At 38.2% G+C, this 22,716-nt stretch overlaps 1 protein-coding gene across 5 annotated transcripts in view; it reads right to left on the minus strand.

Annotated features, from left to right (window-relative positions):
* Positions 1-22,716, minus strand: part of TOP1 (topoisomerase (DNA) I) — a 78,351-nt gene that overhangs the window by 46,834 nt on the left and 8,801 nt on the right. The window contains exons 1-2 of one of the 5 annotated variants that reach the window (XM_014543750.1): positions 13,423-13,453; positions 4,292-4,394 (exon numbers count right to left, since the gene is read on the minus strand). In XM_014543750.1, the coding sequence (XP_014399236.1) occupies positions 4,292-4,394; positions 13,423-13,438 (119 nt within the window). In that variant the 5' untranslated portion in view covers positions 13,439-13,453. Of the gene's footprint in view, positions 1-4,291; positions 4,395-5,693; positions 5,725-7,699; positions 7,724-11,962; positions 11,985-13,422; positions 13,454-22,716 lie in introns of those variants that run through there. The other 4 variants (XM_014543753.1, XM_014543752.1, XM_014543751.1 and 1 more) reach the window with 4 other exon arrangements.

Raw genomic sequence — 22,716 nt, forward strand, 5'->3', positions numbered from 1 at the left:
GGCCGGGGGAAGGTCAATTGGGGGGAAAAAAAAAGGAGACATATGTACTACTATCTATAATACTTAAAACAAAATAAAATTAAAAAATAAAAAATAAACCAGCAGGAAGAATCTTGTTTTTCACATATGTGATAGCCTTTATTTTCTAATACCACCATCCATTCCCCAATTGCCTTAAAAAAAAAAAAGTTTCAAATGGCAAGAATTCCTTCTTTCTTACAGCAGCATGAGTGGGGGGGTGGGGGCAGGAGTAGGGGGGTAATAAGGACACATATGTAATACCTTACTCAATAAAGAAAAAAATAGTTTGATTTTTAGAGAGAGGAAGGGAGAAGAAAGAAACACTAATACGAGAACATAACATCGACTGGCTGCAACCCAGGTATGTGCCCCGACCAGGAATCAAACCAGCAACCTCTTGGTGCACAGACTGACACCCAACCAAGCCACACTGGCTGGGGCCAAAATTGCTTTTAATAATGTTGTTCACAGAAGAGGTCTAGTATTAAAGATAATTTATGGCTAAGAACGTAACCTTTCACCGTGGGCAGTTGGTTCACTTGATTGGAGTCATTCTGCATACCAAAAAGTTGCAGGTTCAATCCCCAGATGAACGTGTGGGAAGCAACCGATTGATGCCCCTTCCTCTCTCTCTAAAAATTAATAAACATAGCCTCAAGTGAGGATGAAAAAAAATAATGCAACCTTTCAAGAGAAGTGTTTGGTGAGAGCCTACAAGCCCAGTGATTCTTTAGCATCTAGTAAGAGTATTCCTGCCCTGGTCAGTGTGGCTCAGTTGGGTAGGGGTGTTGTCCCATGCACCAAAAGGGTGCCAGTTTGATTTCTGGTCAGGGCACATGCCTGAGTTGCAGGCTCAATTGCCCCTTCACACTCATCCTGGTGGGAATGGCATGCAGGAGGCAATCAATGATACACTCTCACATCAATATTTCTCTCTCTCTTCCCCTCTCCCTTCCTCTCTCTCTAAAAATCCATTTTAAACATCTTAAAAAGAAATAGTATTCCTTTTGGGTTTTTTGGGGGAGGATCTATATATACATTTTTTTACAAGGATCTAAAGTGCTAAATATTAATGCTAACAGAAAGAAGCAGTGTCAGAGATAAACAGAAGAAATTATTTTTACTTGACTTTGGTATAAACTCTTCCTGTGATGTTACAGACAAACAGGAGATAGTCAGAGAAGGGGTTTTCATTGGGTCAGAATTTAATGAGACTAATACAACTAGTGCCAAAAACTTTAGAGATTTGGGGCCCAAAGTGAGAGGCCGTGCCTGAAATGCTCTGGCATTTTAAACGCTGAGCTGCTTATGACATGCAAATGAGAAAGAGGTGCTTATTATTTAAACACAGACAGTTGAGTTACACAACTAACCTTCCTTGGGGAGGGAGTTTTTGTTTTGTTTTGTTTTTGACTGGAAAGAATAATGTAGTGGAAGAAAAACATGAGGATTCAGAAGCCCTGGTCTCATCCTCTCTCTACTACCCTATTGCCCTGTGACTATGAGCATATCACCTCAGACTCCTGAATACACAAAGAGATAAGATGAAAAATCTTTAATACCCTTTCCCTTATTTTCACCTTGAGAACAAAGGGAAAATCACAGGAATAAGATGGGATCCCTTGAGGGGTGGGTCCACATCCCATTCTCTCAACAGAAAGGCTGGTTTTCCATTCTCTGACATTCCAAGTATGCAGCACATGTTACTACACAGCAAAAAGATGCCTCCTGGATATGGGTCCTTAGTGTAACCCAAGGAAAAATGACTGATGCTAAAATCTAACAGTCGAAAGGAACACACAAACACATTACTGTTAACAAAGTATCAGAATAAAGGGAAGCATTTTCAAACAGAATATATGAAATCTTAATTATTCTGGGCTTCACAGGTGACTTAACAAGCCTCAAGGTTTCCTTAATCTGCTACAGAAGAAAAATGAAAAAACCCAAAACTACTTGAAAGATTAGAAGCCACTTAAAAAAGGAACACGGTGTACAGGATTTTAATGGACTATAACCAAGACACTTCCTTTGTTGCAAAGAGGTAGTGTGTCAATAGAGGTCAAACAGAAAGTATTTAAAAGTCTGCTTACAACACATCATCCACTTAAACTGTCTTAAAGTTATTCACATGTGAATTAGAGATCCAGGGCTAGATTTAGTCATGTAGTCATGTGTAAACAGAAACTCAGGCCAGGTTTTCCAATGCCTCTTGCAAACAGGCTATTATTTTCTTAAGCATTTTGAGTAGACATGAAGAAAATATTAAAAGATACAAAATTGCACAGGACAAATTCCTGAATTTGCCTATACTATAATCTTGGAAAGTATGCTAGGATGAATGTACAAAATATCTCCCACATTTGTAGAGCAGTTCACAGTTACAGTGCTTTTATGCTTATTGACTGGTCCCCTCTGAAGCATGTAATATGAGGAAACTGAGGAAGGTGAGAAAGCTGAGTTAAGAAGGCTATTTAACCTAGCCAACATCACATGAGACCAAAGCAGGTGGACCAAGACAAGAGGCCTTCTGCCAGATAGAGGTAATTAAGCTACTGTGGATTTTTCAAGAAAAATAAAACCAAAATCACATCCTTTATTTTTAAAAAGGAAATTCTGACGTCAGGGCAGGACCAAAATTATGTCCTAAAGCCTTTATGCAACTTTTACCCAATCTTTTCTCCCACCACAATTGCAAATCATGATTGGTGAAGTATGTACCAGAGAAGAAGGGATCAATTTTTTCAAGTTTTCAATATTAACCTCTATCTTTTTAAAGTCTTTATGGACAAAATTTCTGGTAACATGAAAATGAGCATTTCTTTACCTAATCTACTAAGATTAAATTCACTAGAGTAATGAAAATGGAAACTAGATAAGGTAGCAAGAAATGAGTTAACAGTGGAGAAAAAAAGACCACAGAAGTGGTAGATGATTCATGAAGAAATATTCCCACTAGAGAAAATTAACCTACTTATTTTAATGGTTCAGAAACGTATTCATAAAAAGAAAAGTATTTTTAAATTTTAATGATTCATAAAAAGAACATACTTTAAAAGCAATTCTCACTTTAACTTGTCTACAGCCAATAAACCAAGCTAATGAAGTATAACTGACCCTTGAACAATGAGGGGGTAGGGGTACCAACCTTCCACCCCATGCATAGTCAAAAATCCACGTATAATTTTTGACTCCACAAAAACTGAACTACTAATAGCCTACTGCTGACTGGAAGCCTTATCAATAACACAAACAGTCAATTAGCACATATTCTGTATGTTATATGCATTATATACTTAGTCTTATAATAAAGTAAGCCCCCAGAGGAATGAAAATGTTATAAAGAAAATACATTTACAGTATTTATTGGGAAAAAAATGCATATAAGTGGACCAACAAGTTGTTCAAGAACCAAGTGTAGTTCTAAGAGATTCTAGGCTGGAGGCACTAGTTCTAATAAATGTTTAATCTTTACATTCCCTTCTAACAAAACTTAAGCTACCATGGGAATACCATGCAACTTTCTCACCAACTGCCTTTAACTCAAAATAGAAGCCTAAGTCCTCATTTTCAACAAGTAGTACTATATCCAAAGATACCCTACACATCTTTGAGCTTAACTACTTGCCTCCTACACCAAAAAAATGGGCGCACAACAAACAAAAAAACATATTGCTGAGGCTTGGATCCCAGAGGGCAGCACTACTGCGTTTCATTTATATTGGTGGGTCATCGGCTTTTGTGAGAGCTGAACTCCTCTGATAACCTGATGAAAGCTAGGAATGCCCTCTCCAGGAGAATCTCATATATTCAATCTTTTGCATATGATTTCAGGAGCTCACAGACCATGGAAACCCAAGTTAAGAATTTTTAATTTATACCCTTTTAAAAGTATAGAAAGAAGGAAAAAATAGATCATGTCTCCAATCTAGTCACCTTTAATCAAGACAATTTCTCTGGACACTTGATTAAATTCCATCATACTACAATGAAGCCATAGCTGACTTACTTAAAAATTATACTTTTAATGAGGTATATATATTGAATGGAAATTCACTGTACTTGCCTTACACTTCCTGATCTGAACAATGGAATCACCAGTAAAGCCTGAATTATCAAGACTATCTCTTAAAAACTTGAATCAAATACAGTCTCTGCTTACTTTGCTATCCAGGATGTCTAACTGTAGCTCAAGTTAAAGCCTAGTCTAGGTGAGCCAAGCCACAGCCAACCAGCTGAGGAATGAAGGATTTGCTGGTTCAACCCTTACCTGTTGCTATGCTTGGACTTTTCTCGGTCCTTCTCCTTGTCCTTCTTGTGCTCTTTGTGCCGGTGTTCCCGATCTTTGTGTTTATCTTTGTGTTTATGAGAATCTGCAACCATAAGAGATGAGTCAGTTAAGAGGAGTCATGAGTTATCTCCTGCCTGCCCACCTTGACAGGCCAGTCAAGAAGACACCCAGCTAGAGTGGCTCAGTGGGTTGAGCTTCATCCTGTGCACTGAAAGGTTCCATCCCTGTTCAGGGCACGTATGGAAGGCAACTGATCAATGTTTTTCTCTCACACCAATGTTTCTTCCCCCCACCCCCTTTCCTTTCTCTAAGCATGTCCTCGGGTGAGGATTAAAAAAAAAAAAAAAGCACAGCCCTAGCCAGTTTGGCTCAGTGGATAGAGTGTGGGACTGTGGAATGAGGGGTCCCGGGTTTGATTCCAGTTAAGGGCACATGCCCAAGTTGTGGACTCTATCCCCAGTGGTGTGCAGGAGGCAGCCAATCAATGATTCTTTCTCATCATTAATGTTTCTATCTCTCTCTTTCTCTCTCCCTTCCTCTCTGAAATCAATCAATATATATATATATATATTTTTAAAAAGCACAATGACAAGATTCTAATGGCATTTGTAACACGTCTTGGTTTTAGAGGCAGGGTAATGGGAGGCCTTGTCTGGGCTGCTTTGTGAAATTTTCCTTGGAAGATTCCATTAAATGATGAGTATTTTCTCATGTGTTTATTGGCCACTCATATATCTTCTTTAATGTAGTATATCTTCAAATCTCTCCCCCATTTTAAAAATATTTGTCTTATTACTGAGTTGTAAGAGTTCTTTATACATTCTGGATTACGACTTATTTGGTTAGCTATATATACTGTGAATAGGTTTTTTCTAAGAGTTTTACAGAGGTAAGGGACACACAGGGCACATTTTTTAATCTATAAAGATACCCAGTTGCTCTTTCACCATTTTTTGAAAAGACAGCCCTTTCCCCATTGAATTGCCTTGACCTCTTTAATGAAAATGAAGTGACCATATAATCACAGGCCTATTTCTCAACTATATCCTATCTTTACACAGACACTATCTACTACTATAGCTTCACAGTAAGATTCTTGTTCATAGGAAGTTTTGAAATCAGATAATATTAAGTACTTTAGCTTTATTCTTTTAAAAGTAATTTTGGCTATTCTATGTCTTCTGCATTTCCATATAAGTTTTAGATTCATTTTGTCAATTTCTTTTAAAAAAAGAAAAGGCCAGCTGGGAACTGTGTTCATAGGACAATTTGGAAACACTCTCATGTCTTTTAATCCATGAACAGGGTTCTCTCTCTCCACTTATTTAAGTCAGTAAATCTCAAAATTATAGGGTGTATCAGAATTAATCCAAGAGCCTACTAAAAATGAGGTTCATTGGGGTCAGGTCACCCCAAAGTTGAATATTTATCAATTGGAAGTTTATGTACGTAACACATGTGTGGCGATTTTAAAATATGTTTAACAGATTCTTTGATACTCTTCCTTTCAATAGGTGTAGCCTAATTTCCTTCGAGTAGACTAGACTTGAGATTCACTCCTAAAAAAACAGAATAAAATGGAAATGTTGGTATGTAACTTCTGACACCAGGTCATAGAAGACACTGGATTTTTCTTCTTGCTCTGAGGGAAGCCAGCTGCCATATTGTTACACTTAAGCAGCCTATGGAGAAGCCCACATGGCGAGGACTTGAAACTTCTGACAAGAGCCATGTGGGTGAACCATCTTGGAGTAGGCCACCCAGTCTCAGTTAAACCTTTAGATAACTGCAACCCCACAAACACTCTGAGCTGAACCACCCAGCTAAGCTGCTCCTGGATTCCTGGCTCACAGAAACTGTGTGAGAAAACAAGCGTTTGTTGTTTTAAGCTGCTAAATTTTGAGGTAGCATATTTCGTAGGAATAGATAACTAATAATGGATAGGCAATGTATGTGTTCATCCCATTCCTGGCTCCCAAAATGTGTCAAAAGAAGCTACATTGGGAATAATCCACTAAGTATTCTGTGCCAGGCCCTATGGGGACAGAAATTTACATGATCGTACCCTTACCTGTAAGAATTTCTCATCCCACAGAGATGGGAAGAATAAAATGTTATGGTATCAGAAGCAGGACTTGAACGCAATCCTCCATTCAATACACACAGAAGACTCCAACTTCTAAAAGTCTCAAGTCTAAAACTTTAAAATGCTGAGTCAATCAATGTACCAAGTTGGTGGCCCCCAATACCTGACAGTAATAAAAACCCGCAATTACTTCTGCTCTAAACTAAGCACTTATGGGTAAAATCATAATAATGACAAAACATGCCTCCAGCAGTACAACCTGGAATGATGTCTGTATTGTTTGATTTTGTTTATGGGCCAGATTTAGCAAACAGGAAACAGAATATTATGATCTGCTATTATGGTTCAAGAGTATGGCAGGGATATATCTTTTTCTAATTACTCTTTTGTACAATTCAACAAACACAAAAACAAACTTGTAAGAAAGATTAGAAGACAGATGCCAAAATGTTAAAAGTAGTTATCTTTGGGTAGTGAATTTCTGAGCAAGTTGATTTTTGGTATATACTTTGTCTTCTTTTCCAATCTTTTCCCCATGTGAATCACTTTTATAATAAAAAAGTTATTTTTAAAACTACCAAGCTATAATTTTTTACTTTGACAAGTATAGTTTAATTCACTAAAAAGCACTAAATTTAAAGAATAAGGAAATTAAATAAAAAATAAATTGAAAGTAATTCTAGGTAGGTTTCAAATACCCACAAGTAAAAAAAAAAAAAAAATCGGAGTGGGGAAGAGATACAGAGATGGATAAAACAAGATTGGAAAAAGGTTGAAAGTTATTGAAGTGGGCAGATATGATACACAGGAGTTCATTACTCTCTCTACTGCCATATATGCTTGAAACTTTTCATAATAAAAAGTTTAACCTTCTTCCCTTCTAATCTGGTTTTTTTTTTTTTCATTATATAAGGGAACATCAAGGAGAAGACTAGCAAAGAGATAATTTGTATTAAGGAGTAGAAAAAGATACAATTTGATAGATAAAATTAACCCAAGAGTCAGAGTGTCCTACACTAAGGATAACAAGGAGCCACTTCAAGCAGAAAAGGAAACACACACACACACACACACACACACACACACACACACACACACACAATAAAAGCCATACTTAAGAAAGATTAATTGGAGGACAGTGTGGGTAGAAAGGTAAAAGCAGAGTAACTAGCTGATGATTTTTGAAGAAGTCTAGAAAAAAATGAGAGCAGCAGGGTTGCGAAGGAAGGAAGAAATGTAAAAAAAAAAAAAAAAAAGCATGTTAAGGAAACTGGAATTAGAACTCAATTTCAGGAACTCACTGGCCATGTGTAATAAATAAATCCAGAAGAGTCAAACGCTCAAAGACTTTGGGTCCCTGTAATTAGGAGAACAAAGTGGCTTTGAAGATGAAGACACAGGAAAGTCGTGCAGACAAAAGGTGGGGAAAAAGAAAAAGACTGGAGAAATAATGCAACTAACTGAAGTCATATTGTATTTAAAGTAACAGTGGGACATCTAACTAAACATGTTGGTCAGAAGAGAAGCCAGTAGGTGAAAAAGTGAAGCCAATAGGGCATATGGATCTATATCCCTCATGGTGAAAATATTTGTAGACAGCTTACTAATGGCCTTGAAGATTACTTTTAGTACATACCCTTTCCCCTTAACTGGAATTCATCTAAGAATAGATACTGTTAAAATGTTTTGGAGAAAGGACCTTGCCATTTCAAGTATCAGTTAAATGCAAAAAGAACTATACTGAACTTGACTGACAGATTTAGAAATGAAAGATGAAAACCACTGTATATTAAATCACCAGGAAACCTCATTCATTATGAATTCAGGTCACCTAATAACAATTGTTTGAAATCCTAGCATTCAAAAATTTGAGATGAATTTATGGGAGGAAGACCCCCTGAAATAAGGCAGTCTTGAGAAGACAGCGGACAGGTAACAACTAATTCCTTTCATTCTAACTTAACTGGATAAGTGAGTTACTCCATAATGAAAAGAGAGAATAGGAATCAACATCTTTTGTTGTTGTTACCTAAAGCATTCTTCGAGACTAACAAAGATTTTAAGTAGAGATTTCCAAATGACAAAAGAGGAAAGTATCAATAAGTGTCTTCTCTGAGTGCTCGAACAGTTGCTGGCTAGCATTATGCAAGCACTTGGTTAACATGAAAAAGAAAAGGAAACCTTTTACTACTCAATTCAGAATTATATTCTGAGGTCTAATTCCATTTACAACCATTTAAAATATATTCTTAAATCCAAAGCTCCCTGCAAAAGATTTATCAGACGTGAACTCTGCCCTCAATGAATTTACAATCCAAGAAGGTCCTAATTAAGGTGGAACCCAAACAGCCAGGGCCCAAGGCATGCAAGAGAAAAAGGGCACTAATATAGGTGCCAGACCATGCTAGAGTATTTAACAAACATCGTCCCACATTCAATTTCCTTACCAGTCTCATGATAAGGAAATATCACCCCCATTTTACAAACGGTACTAGTAATAGTTGTCCCTTATTTAGTGTGTACTCTGCAAAAGGTAGTAGTACACTTTCGTATTACCTCTAGTTTCACAACTCTCTGGGTGGTACCAATTTCATCAAATCTAAGACACAGTTTTGCCTTTTAACATCTCTGAAAAGGTGCATGTAGTTCATATAATCCCCATGGAGGGGGAATTTAACAGTATCTAAAAAAACCAAAAACCTAATTTAGTCCTAGCCGGTTTTGCTCAGTAGATAGAGCACTGGCTTGCAGACTAAAGGGGGGGAGGGGTTAATTCTAGTCAAGGGCACGTGCCTTAGTTGCAGGCTCCTCCCCAGCCTGGGCCCTGGTGGGGGGTGGGGGTGGGGGGCGCGTGCAGGAGGCAACCAATCAATGTGTTTCTCTCACACTGATGTTTCTCTCTGTCTTTCCCTCTCTCTTCCACTCTCCCTAAAAAAAATCAATGGAAAAATATCCTCGGGTGAGAATTAACCAAAATAATAATAATAATAATAATAATAATAAAATAAAATAAACCAATTTACACACTCTTTTGACCCAGCAATTTATATCTAAGAATTTACCTTGAAGATACACTTCTAAGGTAGAAAATTTAAACTGGTTTATATATACATGAAAGCAGAGAAAATTAAGTCGGAAGAAACTGTTTTAATTTTAGCCTTGCTGGAATGGATTAAAATTCTTTTCCTACTCCCAAAATCTCAAATGTCAAATGATTGACATTAAAGTAACAGTGTTTTTATTGCATCATGATGCTACTATTATTTAGAAATTATGAAAAAATTTTTATGAAGGTAATAGGCATTTTCTCAAATGTCTACACATGAAACATGTGGGTGTCATTTATCTCCATCTCTTTCAAGATGGCAGAATTTTCTACTTTCCTGCCCTGTTATTTTTTCAGTAAGGGTAGGAAGGCAGCAGGATTACTTCATTTATAGGCATTTTTTAAAAAGTCTTAAGAGTAAAAACAAAATTAATATGGGTTAACTGCCTCCTTTGTTTCCAAGTGAAAAGTAATATAACAAGGGAAAACAGCCTGATTCCACCAGAGAACAAAAAATAAAGAGCCTGTATCTAAGAGGGCAGTGAGGAGCCAACAGATGCTCCCTGGAGGAGGCAGTGTTTGAGCTAAGTCTTACTAAAGGTTAAGAGGGAGTCAGCAAAATAGGGGAAGGAGAAAGGCATCCTTGGCCATGAGCCATGAAAATTAACTATCTATAATTATTGTTGCTGCTAAAAAAATCGATCTTGTCATGACTGAGCAAAATTAAGTCAGATCTACTTCCTGCCAGCTAGGAAATGGTCAAGTTGATTTTTGTCAGGGGCATATTAAGAAATGAAATCCCAAAATTATATTATATTTGACTCTAAATGCATGTATTCCCAAAAGCAGTTTCTTTTAAAAAGATACAGATAAACTCATGCTTCTTGTAGCTTTGGAGTCCTAATTCTCTGCTTAGATAGACGAGAAATAAAACACCTAGGAATAATAAACTTCAGTATCAAATAAATCCAGCAAAATTTGATCCAGCTATTATAAAGTCCCTGTAATCTGGTATAATGCCAGTATGACAATGAAGCTGCAGGTTTGGAAACCAGGTAGAGAGTCAACCCAAAGTAGCCACCAAATCAGTGTCAAACCAGGCATAAGGTGGTCAGTTCACTCCCCACAGGGGAACCAGACACTTACATAACAGGAAGTCAAATCCATAAAACACTTCGTTAAACATGTTCAAGAGTGATGCAGTTAGCACAAAAGACCATGGCTAAACCCTAATGTCAGTTAGAGACAGTACAAGTAGCACAGGATGCTATAAGACCTCTGAAGGAAGCCGGCTGGTTCAACAGAGTGAACAGGATCTAATTCAAATCCTTGTTCTACCACTTACTATGTGACCTTGGGTAAAAGTCACTTAACTATTGAGTCTAAAAGAAGCAGCATAGGTCAGTGATTAAAAGCTTCAAATCTCTGTTCATCATTGATTTGATAACTGTGACCTCTCCTCTGGATGGAAAAAAAAAGCTCAGAATATTTAAGTGACCTTAAGGAATTTTATTTCAAAAGTCAAATTCTTTGTGTATGGTTGTAGAATTCCTGACTAATCTCTACAAAATGACAAACATGTTGACAGCTGTCAATAAAGTACAATTATTACTGAACCCTCTTCATGATTAATTTACATAGAACTGAACTGAGACTACCCAATTATTCCAAATAACTTAGGAATCATGCATTTAGGACAGCAACCATGCCCATTCACCTTGCCCGGCCAGCCAACCACAGATAAAAGACCACCTGATTTTCTTTCCTATACACCAACCCAGGAAAGAAAAGCACTTGTGAAGAAAGAAGTAAAACTTTGGCCTGCTCTAACAATCATAACCAGAAGCCTAAAAAACCTACAGGTTTTAAGGGATTCACTGGTAATCAATTTACACCTCCTACATAAAAAAACACTTGCATTAGTTTAGCTGCAATCAGTAGGTAGCTAAGTAATGCTGCCAAACCTATTCCACCCATGGTCTCTATTGCAATCACACTTCAACCCAAGTACTATAAACATTCACACTTCCTTAAGAGAGAAAGGTTAAGGAATGGCAAAGATTACTGATCATTTTATCAACTAATCTTTGATCTTATGCATTTTGTTACTCCACCATTCTTCTAAATGGTTAGGGGCAATCAGATCAGAGCAAGAGAGAGGAGTCTTTTGCTTCCTTTTAACAAAAGCAGAGAGAGACTTTTCTGGTATAAAGGAGGGGTTCTTTGCCATGTTTTGAGCCAGACCTCTTTACACTGACTTCTGACAACAGGTTTTTGAGACTTAAAGCAGATGTGTAATATGATGGGCTCCTCCTACAAAGACAGTCATCAAGTCGTGTGTGGAGAATGGGGAACAGAATTACTCAACCAAAGCTGTATTTCCCAAAGAGGCACTCACAACACAACTCTGTCAAAGATAACTCCTGCTAATCTCTGACACACAAATACACAACCAGTGCATTAGGAAAGTGAAAACACTGGGTGAAGAAATTAGTTTTCTAAAGAAGATATCACCTACTCATTATTAAATCACTTCTACTGGGATAATGCTTGCATCTTCCTCCCTGACCTTCGACATCCCCAGGAGCTGGAGTTTAAACAAAATCAACATTTCTACTTAACACTCTACACTTTAAAATAAGACTGTTTTTGTCTAGGACAGATAACAAGCTGGTCTCTGTGATAAAGATTGGCATCCGGGAGTGTGGTCAGTATCAGGAGTGTGCAAATCTCCCCAGGAACTTAATGCCAAACTAAAAGCAGTCAGGAAGCCTGAAAGCCCATAACTGGAAGGGGGATGGGTTGAAGGGTGAAAGAATTCTACCCTTCCCTCTTCCTCTACACAGCTGTCTAAATTTAGACTTTACCTATGTTGGTCCACTTTCAATCCAGGAAACCCTGTCTATGTCCATCTTAATGGTGGATGACTTTAATTTGTGGCCCACAGAAGAGTACTTACCACTATTCCACAGTGATTCTCAATGAGAACACTTCCAAAATTCCAGAGCATGGTTAATAGCCTTTCAAAGTAAGCAGGACAGAGGCTGTTCTGGCTAAAAGCTCAAAGAGCTCCACAATTTAAAAGAAAAATGCTGGTAGGATTCAGCTCTTAACAAAACAAAACAAACAACAAAAACCTTAAAACTCAAGAATGAGAGAGGGAATTAGTAACATTTCCAAATTTCAAAGCCCAAATTATCATCTGTTCTCCCCAAATGTGTTTTTTATATAAACAAGACCCTTTGTCATGGATAGACCTGACCTGTTCATTATTAAAACTAATTGGGTTCACCCATTAGGGACCTAGTACTCTCAGGCTAATAAAACAAACAAAACCTCCAGCTGAGAAGACATCTGGAACTATAAATATTTCTTCCCTCCTTAAGGAAGTTGGGTTCACAATATTCATTCAAATACCTGTTGAGTGCCAACTCTGGGCCAGACATTGTTCTAAGTGTAGGAATACAGCAAAAAACAACACCAAGTCTGCCTTCATGAAGTTCCATAATAAAGCATTAATACCCACCCCAACAGCAGCAGCTGTTCAATGAGTAACTTTGAAAAAAGAGGGAAAAAGGGATTTCCCATAACTGCCCATTTCCTTGGACTTGGCCCCACTTAAGTTCCAGAATCAGAGTTTAATGTTGTAGTTAGAAAAGACCTTCATAAGAACTTATGGAAGCCAAGTCAAAGAAAGGGTCAAACACAATCACATAAAAGTTGCCAATTATTTTGCAAAGTGCTCAAGTCTTTCTCCTTAATATTCAATGCTTGGTAAAATTTCAACATCAGAAACTTAGAAGTACATTGCATTAAAAGACTCAGAGTTGCTCTAAGATAGAAGCCCAGCATTTTCAATTTTGTTTTTATCAGCTCTGCAGCACAACTTCAAATTTCTAAAACCTGTCACATTTTCCAAAGTGTCTACATATTCAGAAGAAATGCCACAAACGGACTAAAAAACATTTGAGAACCTACCTTGGTTTCTAAACATTAGCAACCCTGAGATTAGTGGCCAGATGTTGTCCTAAGGGCCTTGACAAGCAAAAGACACCACAAGAAGCAGCCAATTTGTTTGTTTTAAGGCCTCAATCCCACACAAAAAAGGTTAAATGGTCAGGGGATGTTATCTCTTCCAATACACTTCCATATTTAAATTTCTTTGGCTCCTTTTATGCTTTTACAACACTACAATTAACTTAATCTTTCTTTTCAGCCCCTCCCAGTATATGCACCCTATTTTCATTTACTTTACAACAACCTTCTCTCCCATCCCATTCCTTCCATTATTCTCCTGAAATTCAAGTTCATCTTCCTTTCTTCTTCTGGTTCTCATTCCCAGGAACCAATTAATTGTATTTTTTTGTACAATTTAAGTGAGGTACTACCAAACTGTCTTCAAAAAAAGTATGTTATCTAACTATAAGGTCTTCTGAACTGATGTTTCTAGACACAATTACAGGCCGGAACAAGATGCTCACTGTTATTTAATTTTGCCAAGAACTAATTTTTTTTTTTTTTAAATCCTCACCCGAGGATATTTTTCCATTGATTTTTGAGAGAGGGAAAGACAGGGAGAAACATTGATGTGAGAGAAACATCAATTGGTTGCCTCCTGCATGCGCCCTGACCAGGGGCCGGCGCAGAGGAGAAGCCTGCAACCAAGGTACTTTCCCTTGACCAGAATCGAACATGGGGCCCTTTGGTCTGCAAGCCGATGCTCTATCCACTGAGCCAAACCAGCTAGGGCTAAATGACATACTAATATTTTAAAAGTCAATTCCACTAACAGTAAGAAGACATCCTTAGAGCAAGTCCAAATCTTTTATATAAAATGTCCTGATGGGATCCTAGGTTATTCATTTTTCTGCTCTGGTCTCAGTTTTCTAATTTGTAAAATGATCTCCACTGGCCCCTTACACTTCCAATCACAAGAATTCTATGCCCTTTAAAAATTGTTTTATGTCAGCCCAGCCTGCATGACTCAGTGGTTGAGCGTCGACCTATGAACCAAGAAGTCATTTTTCAATTCCCAGTCAGGGCACATGCCTGGGTTGCAGGCTTGATCTCCAGTGTAGGGCGTGCAGGAGGCAGCCAATCAATGATTCTCTCTCATCATTGATGTTTCTATCTCTCTCTTCCTCTCCCGTCCTCTCTGTAAAAAAATCAATAATATATATATATGTAAAAGAAAACACCCTTGAGTGGTTTTAGTTCAAACAAATTAAGGTAAAAAAAATTGTTTTAATGCTCAAGAGCAGTGGTTCTCAAACTTTCCAGTGTATGAGACCTGGGATTTACCAGATATGTGCATTTTACCACATGCTCTCCAGGTGACTATAATCTACATCGCCCAGAATCCCTTGTTGTTTCTTGGTACTTTGAGCAGTAAGTAATAACAAATACCAGCCACATGCAATAATAAACATGCTACTAATTTCATTTTAATGTTTCTACCTCAATTATGTCTCTCTCTTCTTTAAAAGGCAGGCACAAGGTGATGCCTGAGGATTTTATTTTTAATTTACAGCTGAGAATACTGAGTCTCTACAATTGAGGAAGGAAGAGGTGTTTTCACCTATTATCCCAGGCCCTATTTAAGAGAAGCAAGATCTACACAGCTACCCCAACTTAGGTAAGGAACAGGGTAGTCAGGCTCTTTAGAATAGAAATTCTGTTGTTTGTGCATCAGAGGGCAGAGCCATGCTTAGACAGAAACAGTTAACTTGAGTCCTGCTAGTGGAACTCGGTTGGGGAAATGACTAGAGAAAAAAATGGATAAAGACTTAATGAAGCTGCAAACTCACAGTCCACTTTTGACACTTGACTTACAGATTCCTTTGGGAGCTAGAGGCTACCAGATAATATGGAGTGCTGTGAACCTCCAGTGATACACACAAGCACCACTCAATCAGGTAAGCAACTGGCACTTCTTACCAATTCAAAGGTCAGTAAATTTTTCTGTAAAGGGACAGGTAGTAAATAGTTGAAGCTTTGCTGCACACCTGATCTCAGTTGCAGGCACTCAACTCTGCCAGTGTGGCACAAAAGCAGCCATAGGTTATATATAAGTGAATGAGCATGGCTGCATTCCACTAAAACTTTATTTATGAACACTGAAATTTGAATTTCACATCATTTTTCCATGTCATGAAATAACATTCTCTTTTTAAAAATTGAAGTGTAATTGATACATAACATTGTTAGTTTCAGGTATACTTAACAGTATTCTTTATTTTATTCTTCCCCCCAACCAGTAAAAACTTTAAAAACCATTCTTAGTTCACGGGCTATACAAAAGAGACACCGTTTGCAGGACACTGCACTAATTAATAGACTAGAAACTAACCCTTGTGTCCCCTATAAAGAGAGGTGCCTTTCTCAAATCAGTGTGAGTAGAAAATATCCTTCCTGCTTTACCTATGAGGCAGCGGTTCTCAACCTGTGGGTTGCGACCCCTTTGGGGGTCGAACGACCCTTTCACAGGGGTCGCCTAAGACCATCGGAAAACACATATATAATTACATATTGTTTTTGTGATTAATCACTATGCTTTAATTATGTTCAATTTGTAACAATGAAAATACATCCTGCATATCAGATATTTACATTACGATTCATAACAGTAGCAAAATTACAGTTATGAAGTAGCAACGAAAATAATTTTATGGTTGGGGGTCACCACAACATGAGGAACTGTATTAAAGGGTCGTGGCATTAGGAAGGTTGAGAATCACTGCTATAAGTCCTCTCTGACTCAATCTTTCTCCTAACCAATATCCAGGATAAGCCTGGCTCCCAACCCTCGCCTTCCTCCAAACAGCTCATGAGCAGCCATTCATCAACTTGAATTAGCAGTTAAAAATCTACTCCTGCTCTGCAGAACTAGAGAAAGTTAAGTCACATGAGTGCAAAGGGAAGGCCAATGCTGAGCCCACTGCTAATTCTGCTTCTTAAGCAGCAAGCTGGTTAAGTTTGTTATTTATCCCCCTTGAAGTGGAAACAACATCATAGTTGTTCACATACTGCTAAACCACCTCCAATGAAATTCCTTAGTAAAGTATACAGACTTCAAAGATCCTTCTGAAATGGGGGGTGTTAGTTAATCCCTGGTTAACGAAAAGATCCTTTTTCTTGAGTACTTAGATAAAGAGAGGTTTCTCGGATTTCTGGAATAACTGGCTCCAAGCTGAAGTGCTAAAAAATAAATTATCCAGGGGTCTTTGCTGCACAGGCAGGCAAGCTTTCCTCAAGAGGGAAAAGATTACACACTGAAGTGCAGCAGAGCCTACCAGTTAATGGTAGTAGTTTGGTAAGGATCCATTGTAAGTACAGACGAGTGCTCTATGAAATGAGAGCCTTTAGGCTGATACTATATTAGTAGTTGCTCCACTACTCATATATTATCAGACTAACCCAGAATTCCCAGGAGGCAACTGAGTCACCCAGCCTCCCCCATTGACTTTGTTTTGTGTCACATTTAAGAACTCAAGCTGTGGCATCAGATAGGCCTAATCAGCCTCCCATCTCTGTGGGTTACTTATAACCCACACAGCCTTGAGCCTCAGATTCTTCCAAAGTAAACCAAATAAACCTCTGAGCCTCAGTTTCTTCAAAGGTGAAGTGGAGACAGTAAATATTCAAATTATCAGCTATTTCATTCCTTTCCCTTTCTTCTTCCCAATCTAAAATAACTCATCATAATTTGAAGCTAAAGCTGGAGGAAACTGGACATTTCCTGGTCTTGAAACAGTTTACTTAAGGTGTTAAGGCCAACTATATCCACCATGTCAGTGGTTCGCACAGTGGCCAAGGATACAATCCCATTTGTTCCGTCAGACTACTGCTGTCTAGCTAACTGTGGGCTAGATGACTTATAAGAGGCAGCCTACATTCACCTCAAGCATGCAAATGAGAGGAAGACCCCAGGTTGGGTGTAAAGCACTGTTCTGACCTGCTTTTACTATCAGCAACATCTTGGATGAGTTAACTTCTTGAGTGTGTCTGCTTGCATATACAATCTTAGATTCTTTATCCTTATAGTCATTCACTCATTACTTGAGTACAATTTAACAAATACATATTTAACTTGTTATAGCAACATGCTAAAAACTTGCAATTTTAAATGAAGTTGTGAACTAATATCATCCATCCACTTTAAAGGATAAAGGTGCATATAAATGTAAGTTAATCTGTTTTGTCACCTACAAAATGGACATGGCCTACCTGATAGGGTTGCTAAAATGATAATTTATTCAATCCAAAAGGCCTTAAATGTTCATCTTTGTGTAGTACTAAAGTACAATGGAGAACTGTCTGGGCTTCCGACTGCTTTAGTAAAAACAACTTACCAGTCATAAGTCCTCTTAGAATGTCACCCAAGCTAAGGTAATGTATGCACACAGAAGGAAGACTGTTTTTCAAACTTATAACACACTGAATTTACACCTGTTTTGGATTTTTAAGTTCCAAGAGCTCCAGCCATCCATATTCCAAGCAAAATATAAACCTGAATCTCTCTACTCTTACCTAAATTTTATCTAGAACTGTGCTATCCAATATGGTAGCTACCAGCCACATATGTAGCTATTTTAATCTTAAGTAAAATGAAATTTAAAAATTAAGCTCTTAGGCCACACTAGCCACATTTCAAGGGCTCAACAGTCTCATATGACTAACAGCTACCATATGGGACACCACAGGTACAGAACATTTCCATCATGACAGAAAGTTCTACTGTCAGTGAAAGTTCTATTTCAATCAGTGCTGACTGACAAGCACTTGGATCCAGGTCAACACCTTCCTTTTACTGGTAGGGAGAAGGTACCATGCAGTGTGATTTTGCTCTGGTCACAGCTGATAAAGTCCAGTTGAGACCTCCTTTGTCTGAATGCCTTGCCTACACCAACTCCCCTGCTGGACCCCAGAGGCCTTTTGCCTACATGGCAAAGCTCTACATGGTGTGTAGTTCCTTATGGCCAGCCAGAAGTTTGCCTGGCTAAAGTGGCCATCTCAAAAAGCAGGCCACTGCTGCACAGGGCTCCTGGAGAATCACAGCCTCAATGAGTGCTGGCCACCGAGGTAGAAATTAAACCTAGATAGAGCAATTATTTTAAGCTTCAGGAGTATGGCAAACAAATTCCATTTTACCAACACATCTTTGTTCTCAAATAGAAGACAAAGTTGGAATTTTTTACTCTTGCCTCCTAAAGTAATTAAGCAGTATAAGGCCCTTATGAGGGCATTTGCATTTCATATACTCTTTTGTAGTGAGTCACAAGCACACCCCTGCACTGAAAATGCTTCTGCTTTTCCAGGAGGCAGAACTTAAAGGGGAAAAAGGACTTGTCTAACCTGAAAATGTACCAGCTCAATTAGGACAAGTTCATTCCTGCCAACTTGTTCTCCTTTGCTTGTAATTAAGTGAGGCCTTAATGCCTGAGAAGTCGTGAACGTGAGTACAAACCTTGTGCCGAAGCTACACAGAAATCCACAGCTCAGCTTAAGCAGCTTGTTTCCAATGGACATAGGCCTCAAAATGCCAACAAGTCCACAAGTTGTCTAGCCATAAAGGTGTCAAGTGTGTTGATGTGTTGCTTCATACATCCTATTACTAATTCAAACCTGGGGCCTTCACTGTCTAGAGTACCACTATGGAGGGTGCTTGACATGCACAGGACAGTCTCTGGAGGACAAGTGTAGAAAGACTAAGCCTGAGCACAGATTGTTTAGAAGACTTTCTGGTGCTATGTAACTGGCTCCTTTTTATGTTGCAGAGGACCCTCCTCCCATTATGAATTACTCCAACTTCATAATTATAAGGAAGTACAAGTACTGAACAACTACTGAGGCCCAGCTATCTACCTTGTGAAAAAAATAAACAAAGAGCACTGCTTAAAGAGGCTGAATCACTATAATACTAGTTCTAGGCATCATATAAATGTTGTGACTAAAGAATTTGATCAGTCAACTTATCTTATTCTTGTCAATTATTTGACTTTGGGGAAATAGTAGGACCAGGTACTAGGTGCTCTTTCATATGACTCTGAGGTAGCTATTATCCCTATTTTTACAGATGAGAAAACTAGGATAGAGTTGTGATTTGCTCAAGGCCACCCAGCTAACAAAGAGTTGAACCCAACGTTATATTTCACTGGGGAGCATGTGGACTTTGCCAACTGTCTTTCATTCTTCCTAAAAATGTGAGGCTCAACAGGAGAAAGAACTTCAAATCTTACTCTATTCCATTGGTTCTGAAACCTTAGTGTGCATCAGAGCACCTACTTGACTCCTTAAAACCTAGATGTTTGAGCCCCCACTCCCAGAGGTAGGTATGGATGAAACTGCATTTCCAAGTTCCTAGACAATGCTAATGCTAGTGATCAGGAAACCACACTTTAAGAATCACTGCTCTATTCAAATACTACCATTTCAATCACTACCATCAATAGTTTAAAGACCCCTAACTTAATCTCAAGGGAGTGAGTGACCTACAAAGATTAGATCCTCAGCATTCCACTAAAGCCCCGCCTTAACCATCCTAGGAATACAGTGGGGCCTTGACTTAAGAGTGTCCTGACTAACGAGTTTTTTGAGATACCAGCTGTCTCCCGGCTGATTTTTTGCATTGAGTTGACAGAGTAATTTGAGTTAACAAGCTCCTTAACGAGCTCGGTCTCAGAACAAATTAAAGTCAAGGCCCCACTGAATTAGCATGAAAACAACCTCTCACTTTGTGCTCCATTTAGTCACCCAATCCTAAAAGATGACATCAGAATCAAATAAGCTTGTTAAACGTGGAAGTAGGAGAAAGGATTCAGATTCTGACAAGACATATAGTAAACAGCAGCAAAGAAAGTTAAGTATCTGCTATTTAGGTAAATGCTCATTGAAAGGTAGAAGATATTTATTTAAATTAGAGTGGGATAATTATCAAGCGTTAATAAACATATTTTGGAAAATACTGTTCTGTTCCTTTTTTTAAAATCCTATAAGCTTAAGAGCTCAACCAATTGAGTACCTTAATCAAATGAGGCAAAACATCCATCTTAGCCATTTACAACAGTAAAATCCAGATAAATCAGATTCTCCAAAGGTCACTTATGATCACCTGAATTAATCAGTCACCTAAGATTGTTAACATATATTTAAAATGCAGATTTCTCAGTATACTTCACTACAGAATCAACTTAGAGACATAAGACTAGGAATACAGTGGGGCCTTGACTTACGAGTTTAATTCGTTCCGAGACCGAGCTCGTTAACTCAAATTACTCTGTCACCTCAATGCAAAAAATCAGCCGAGAGACAGCTGGTATCTCAAAAAACTCGTTAGTTGGGACATTCGTAAGTCAAGGCCCCACTATATGTATTTTTACTAAACACTCCCAGGTGATTCTTATACATGTTACAACGAAAATTTAGTGGAAAGCTCTCAATGTTTCTCATTTGATCTTCAATCAGCTAAGGGCTTCCCAATTCACAATATTTGTTGAAGGCCTCTTTATTGAACATACAGAATGAAATAATAATCTTGCCCACTTCCTAATAAAGTAAGAAAACATGAAAATTTCTCCAGACCAGAATGAAAAACTGGAACAGGACAAGGACTCCATGAAAGCCAGAGAAAAGTGGTCACTTCTGGCATGGGGTTAAGTGGTGACTGCAGATAGACATCACTAGAAAGGAAACAGAGTATCTATGACTATGCCTTCAATACTAAAACAGGCTCTGAGATATATCTAAGGAGCTTAGAATACTGCCTTCCTTCCTAAAAATAGGTGATAAATTGGAGAAGTCCTGGGTATACTTATTTAAACCCAAGAGGCACTCCAGGTAAAAAGAAATACTTGAACAGAACAAAACAGGATCATAGATTTGTGGGAAAAGAATGCACACTGAACTTTATTTTCAGGAAACAGGGTGGCTGGAGAAGACCTTTAAAAAACAACAAAATGTTTTCAATAAAAGCACTTAGCAAAGTATCTCCACTTTTGTACAATAGCACCTACTGGCCTACATATTTACCTATGTGCAATCAGTGTGGATTCTGCTTGATGTTCTTCCAGTCTTATGCAAACACTTTTAGTATGTTTTCAGTCACTTATGGATACATTTCATCATATTGTATTATAACTTTAAAACTATTTCCCTAAAAATCTGAGCTCAAGATTATCTGACATCTCAATTCTAGAGTTACCTCAAGTCCTAAAGGAGTTCTATAGTATTTTCAGGACTATAAGGAGAAAAAAACATAATTTTTTTTGTTTGTTAATCCTCACTCAAGGATATTCTTTCCATTGATTTTGAGAGAGTGGGGGGGAGGGAAACATTGATGTGAGAGGGACACATTGATTGGCTGCCTCCCTAATGGTTGCTTCCTGCATGCATCCTGACCTAGGCCAGGGATAGAGCCTGCAACTGAGGTACGTGCCCTGGACCAGAATCGAACCTGCAACCCTTCAGTCTGCAGGCTGACACTCTAACCACTGATCCAAACCAGCCAGGGCAAGGAGAAAATTTTTAACTTCTTGTTTGCCCAACTTGAATCCATTTCCCCACAGAGAAAACAACATACTTCTGCTAACAGACAACTTTCCCAACATTCCGAGATTAGGGTAGTTGGTGCTAACATCTACAAAGGATTAGTTCTGCTGAAATGCCTATTTTTATATCACACAAGGGAAGAAGGTGATTTGATTTTTAAGGGGAAAAAGTAATAACTATCATCAAACTATCACCAGCTGAACCTCCACTGAGCCCACCCCATCTGCCCAGGACTTCTGCACTGCTAAGGGAGACTTCACAGAGTTGGGGTATCTGGCCTTGGAGAGCTTCTTGTTTGGAAGTGTAACAAGTGGCAGTTACAAAGACTAGTCAATTGTGTTCATCCTCTCCTTTTTTGGTTCCTTTTGGGTTAACTGAAACCATGAAAAATTATGAAACAGGTTCTGAGGTATGATCAATTCCCCGAGGCTCTTGTTTCTTTATTTCTAATGTTAAATAGCAAGAACTACCGACATTGCATCCATTCCGGTGAAAACACACTGACTGTAAGAATAAGGTACAGTTAAGTCTAACATTTAGTCTCAATCACTTTTCCAGTACTCAAATCACTATATAGTAATACCTCTATGTACTATGACCCTTCCTGAGTTTAACAGCTTTAGTGTATTGTCCATATCAAAATATTGCATGATTAGGAAGGAATTATAATAGTAAGTATATCCAAAGTGTTTCATAAAATTAGTTTCCCAGGAGTTTAAGTACTGA

Source organism: Myotis brandtii, unplaced genomic scaffold (assembly GCF_000412655.1).
Source record: "Myotis brandtii unplaced genomic scaffold, ASM41265v1 scaffold333, whole genome shotgun sequence".
Classification (NCBI taxonomy): domain Eukaryota; kingdom Metazoa; phylum Chordata; class Mammalia; order Chiroptera; family Vespertilionidae; genus Myotis; species Myotis brandtii.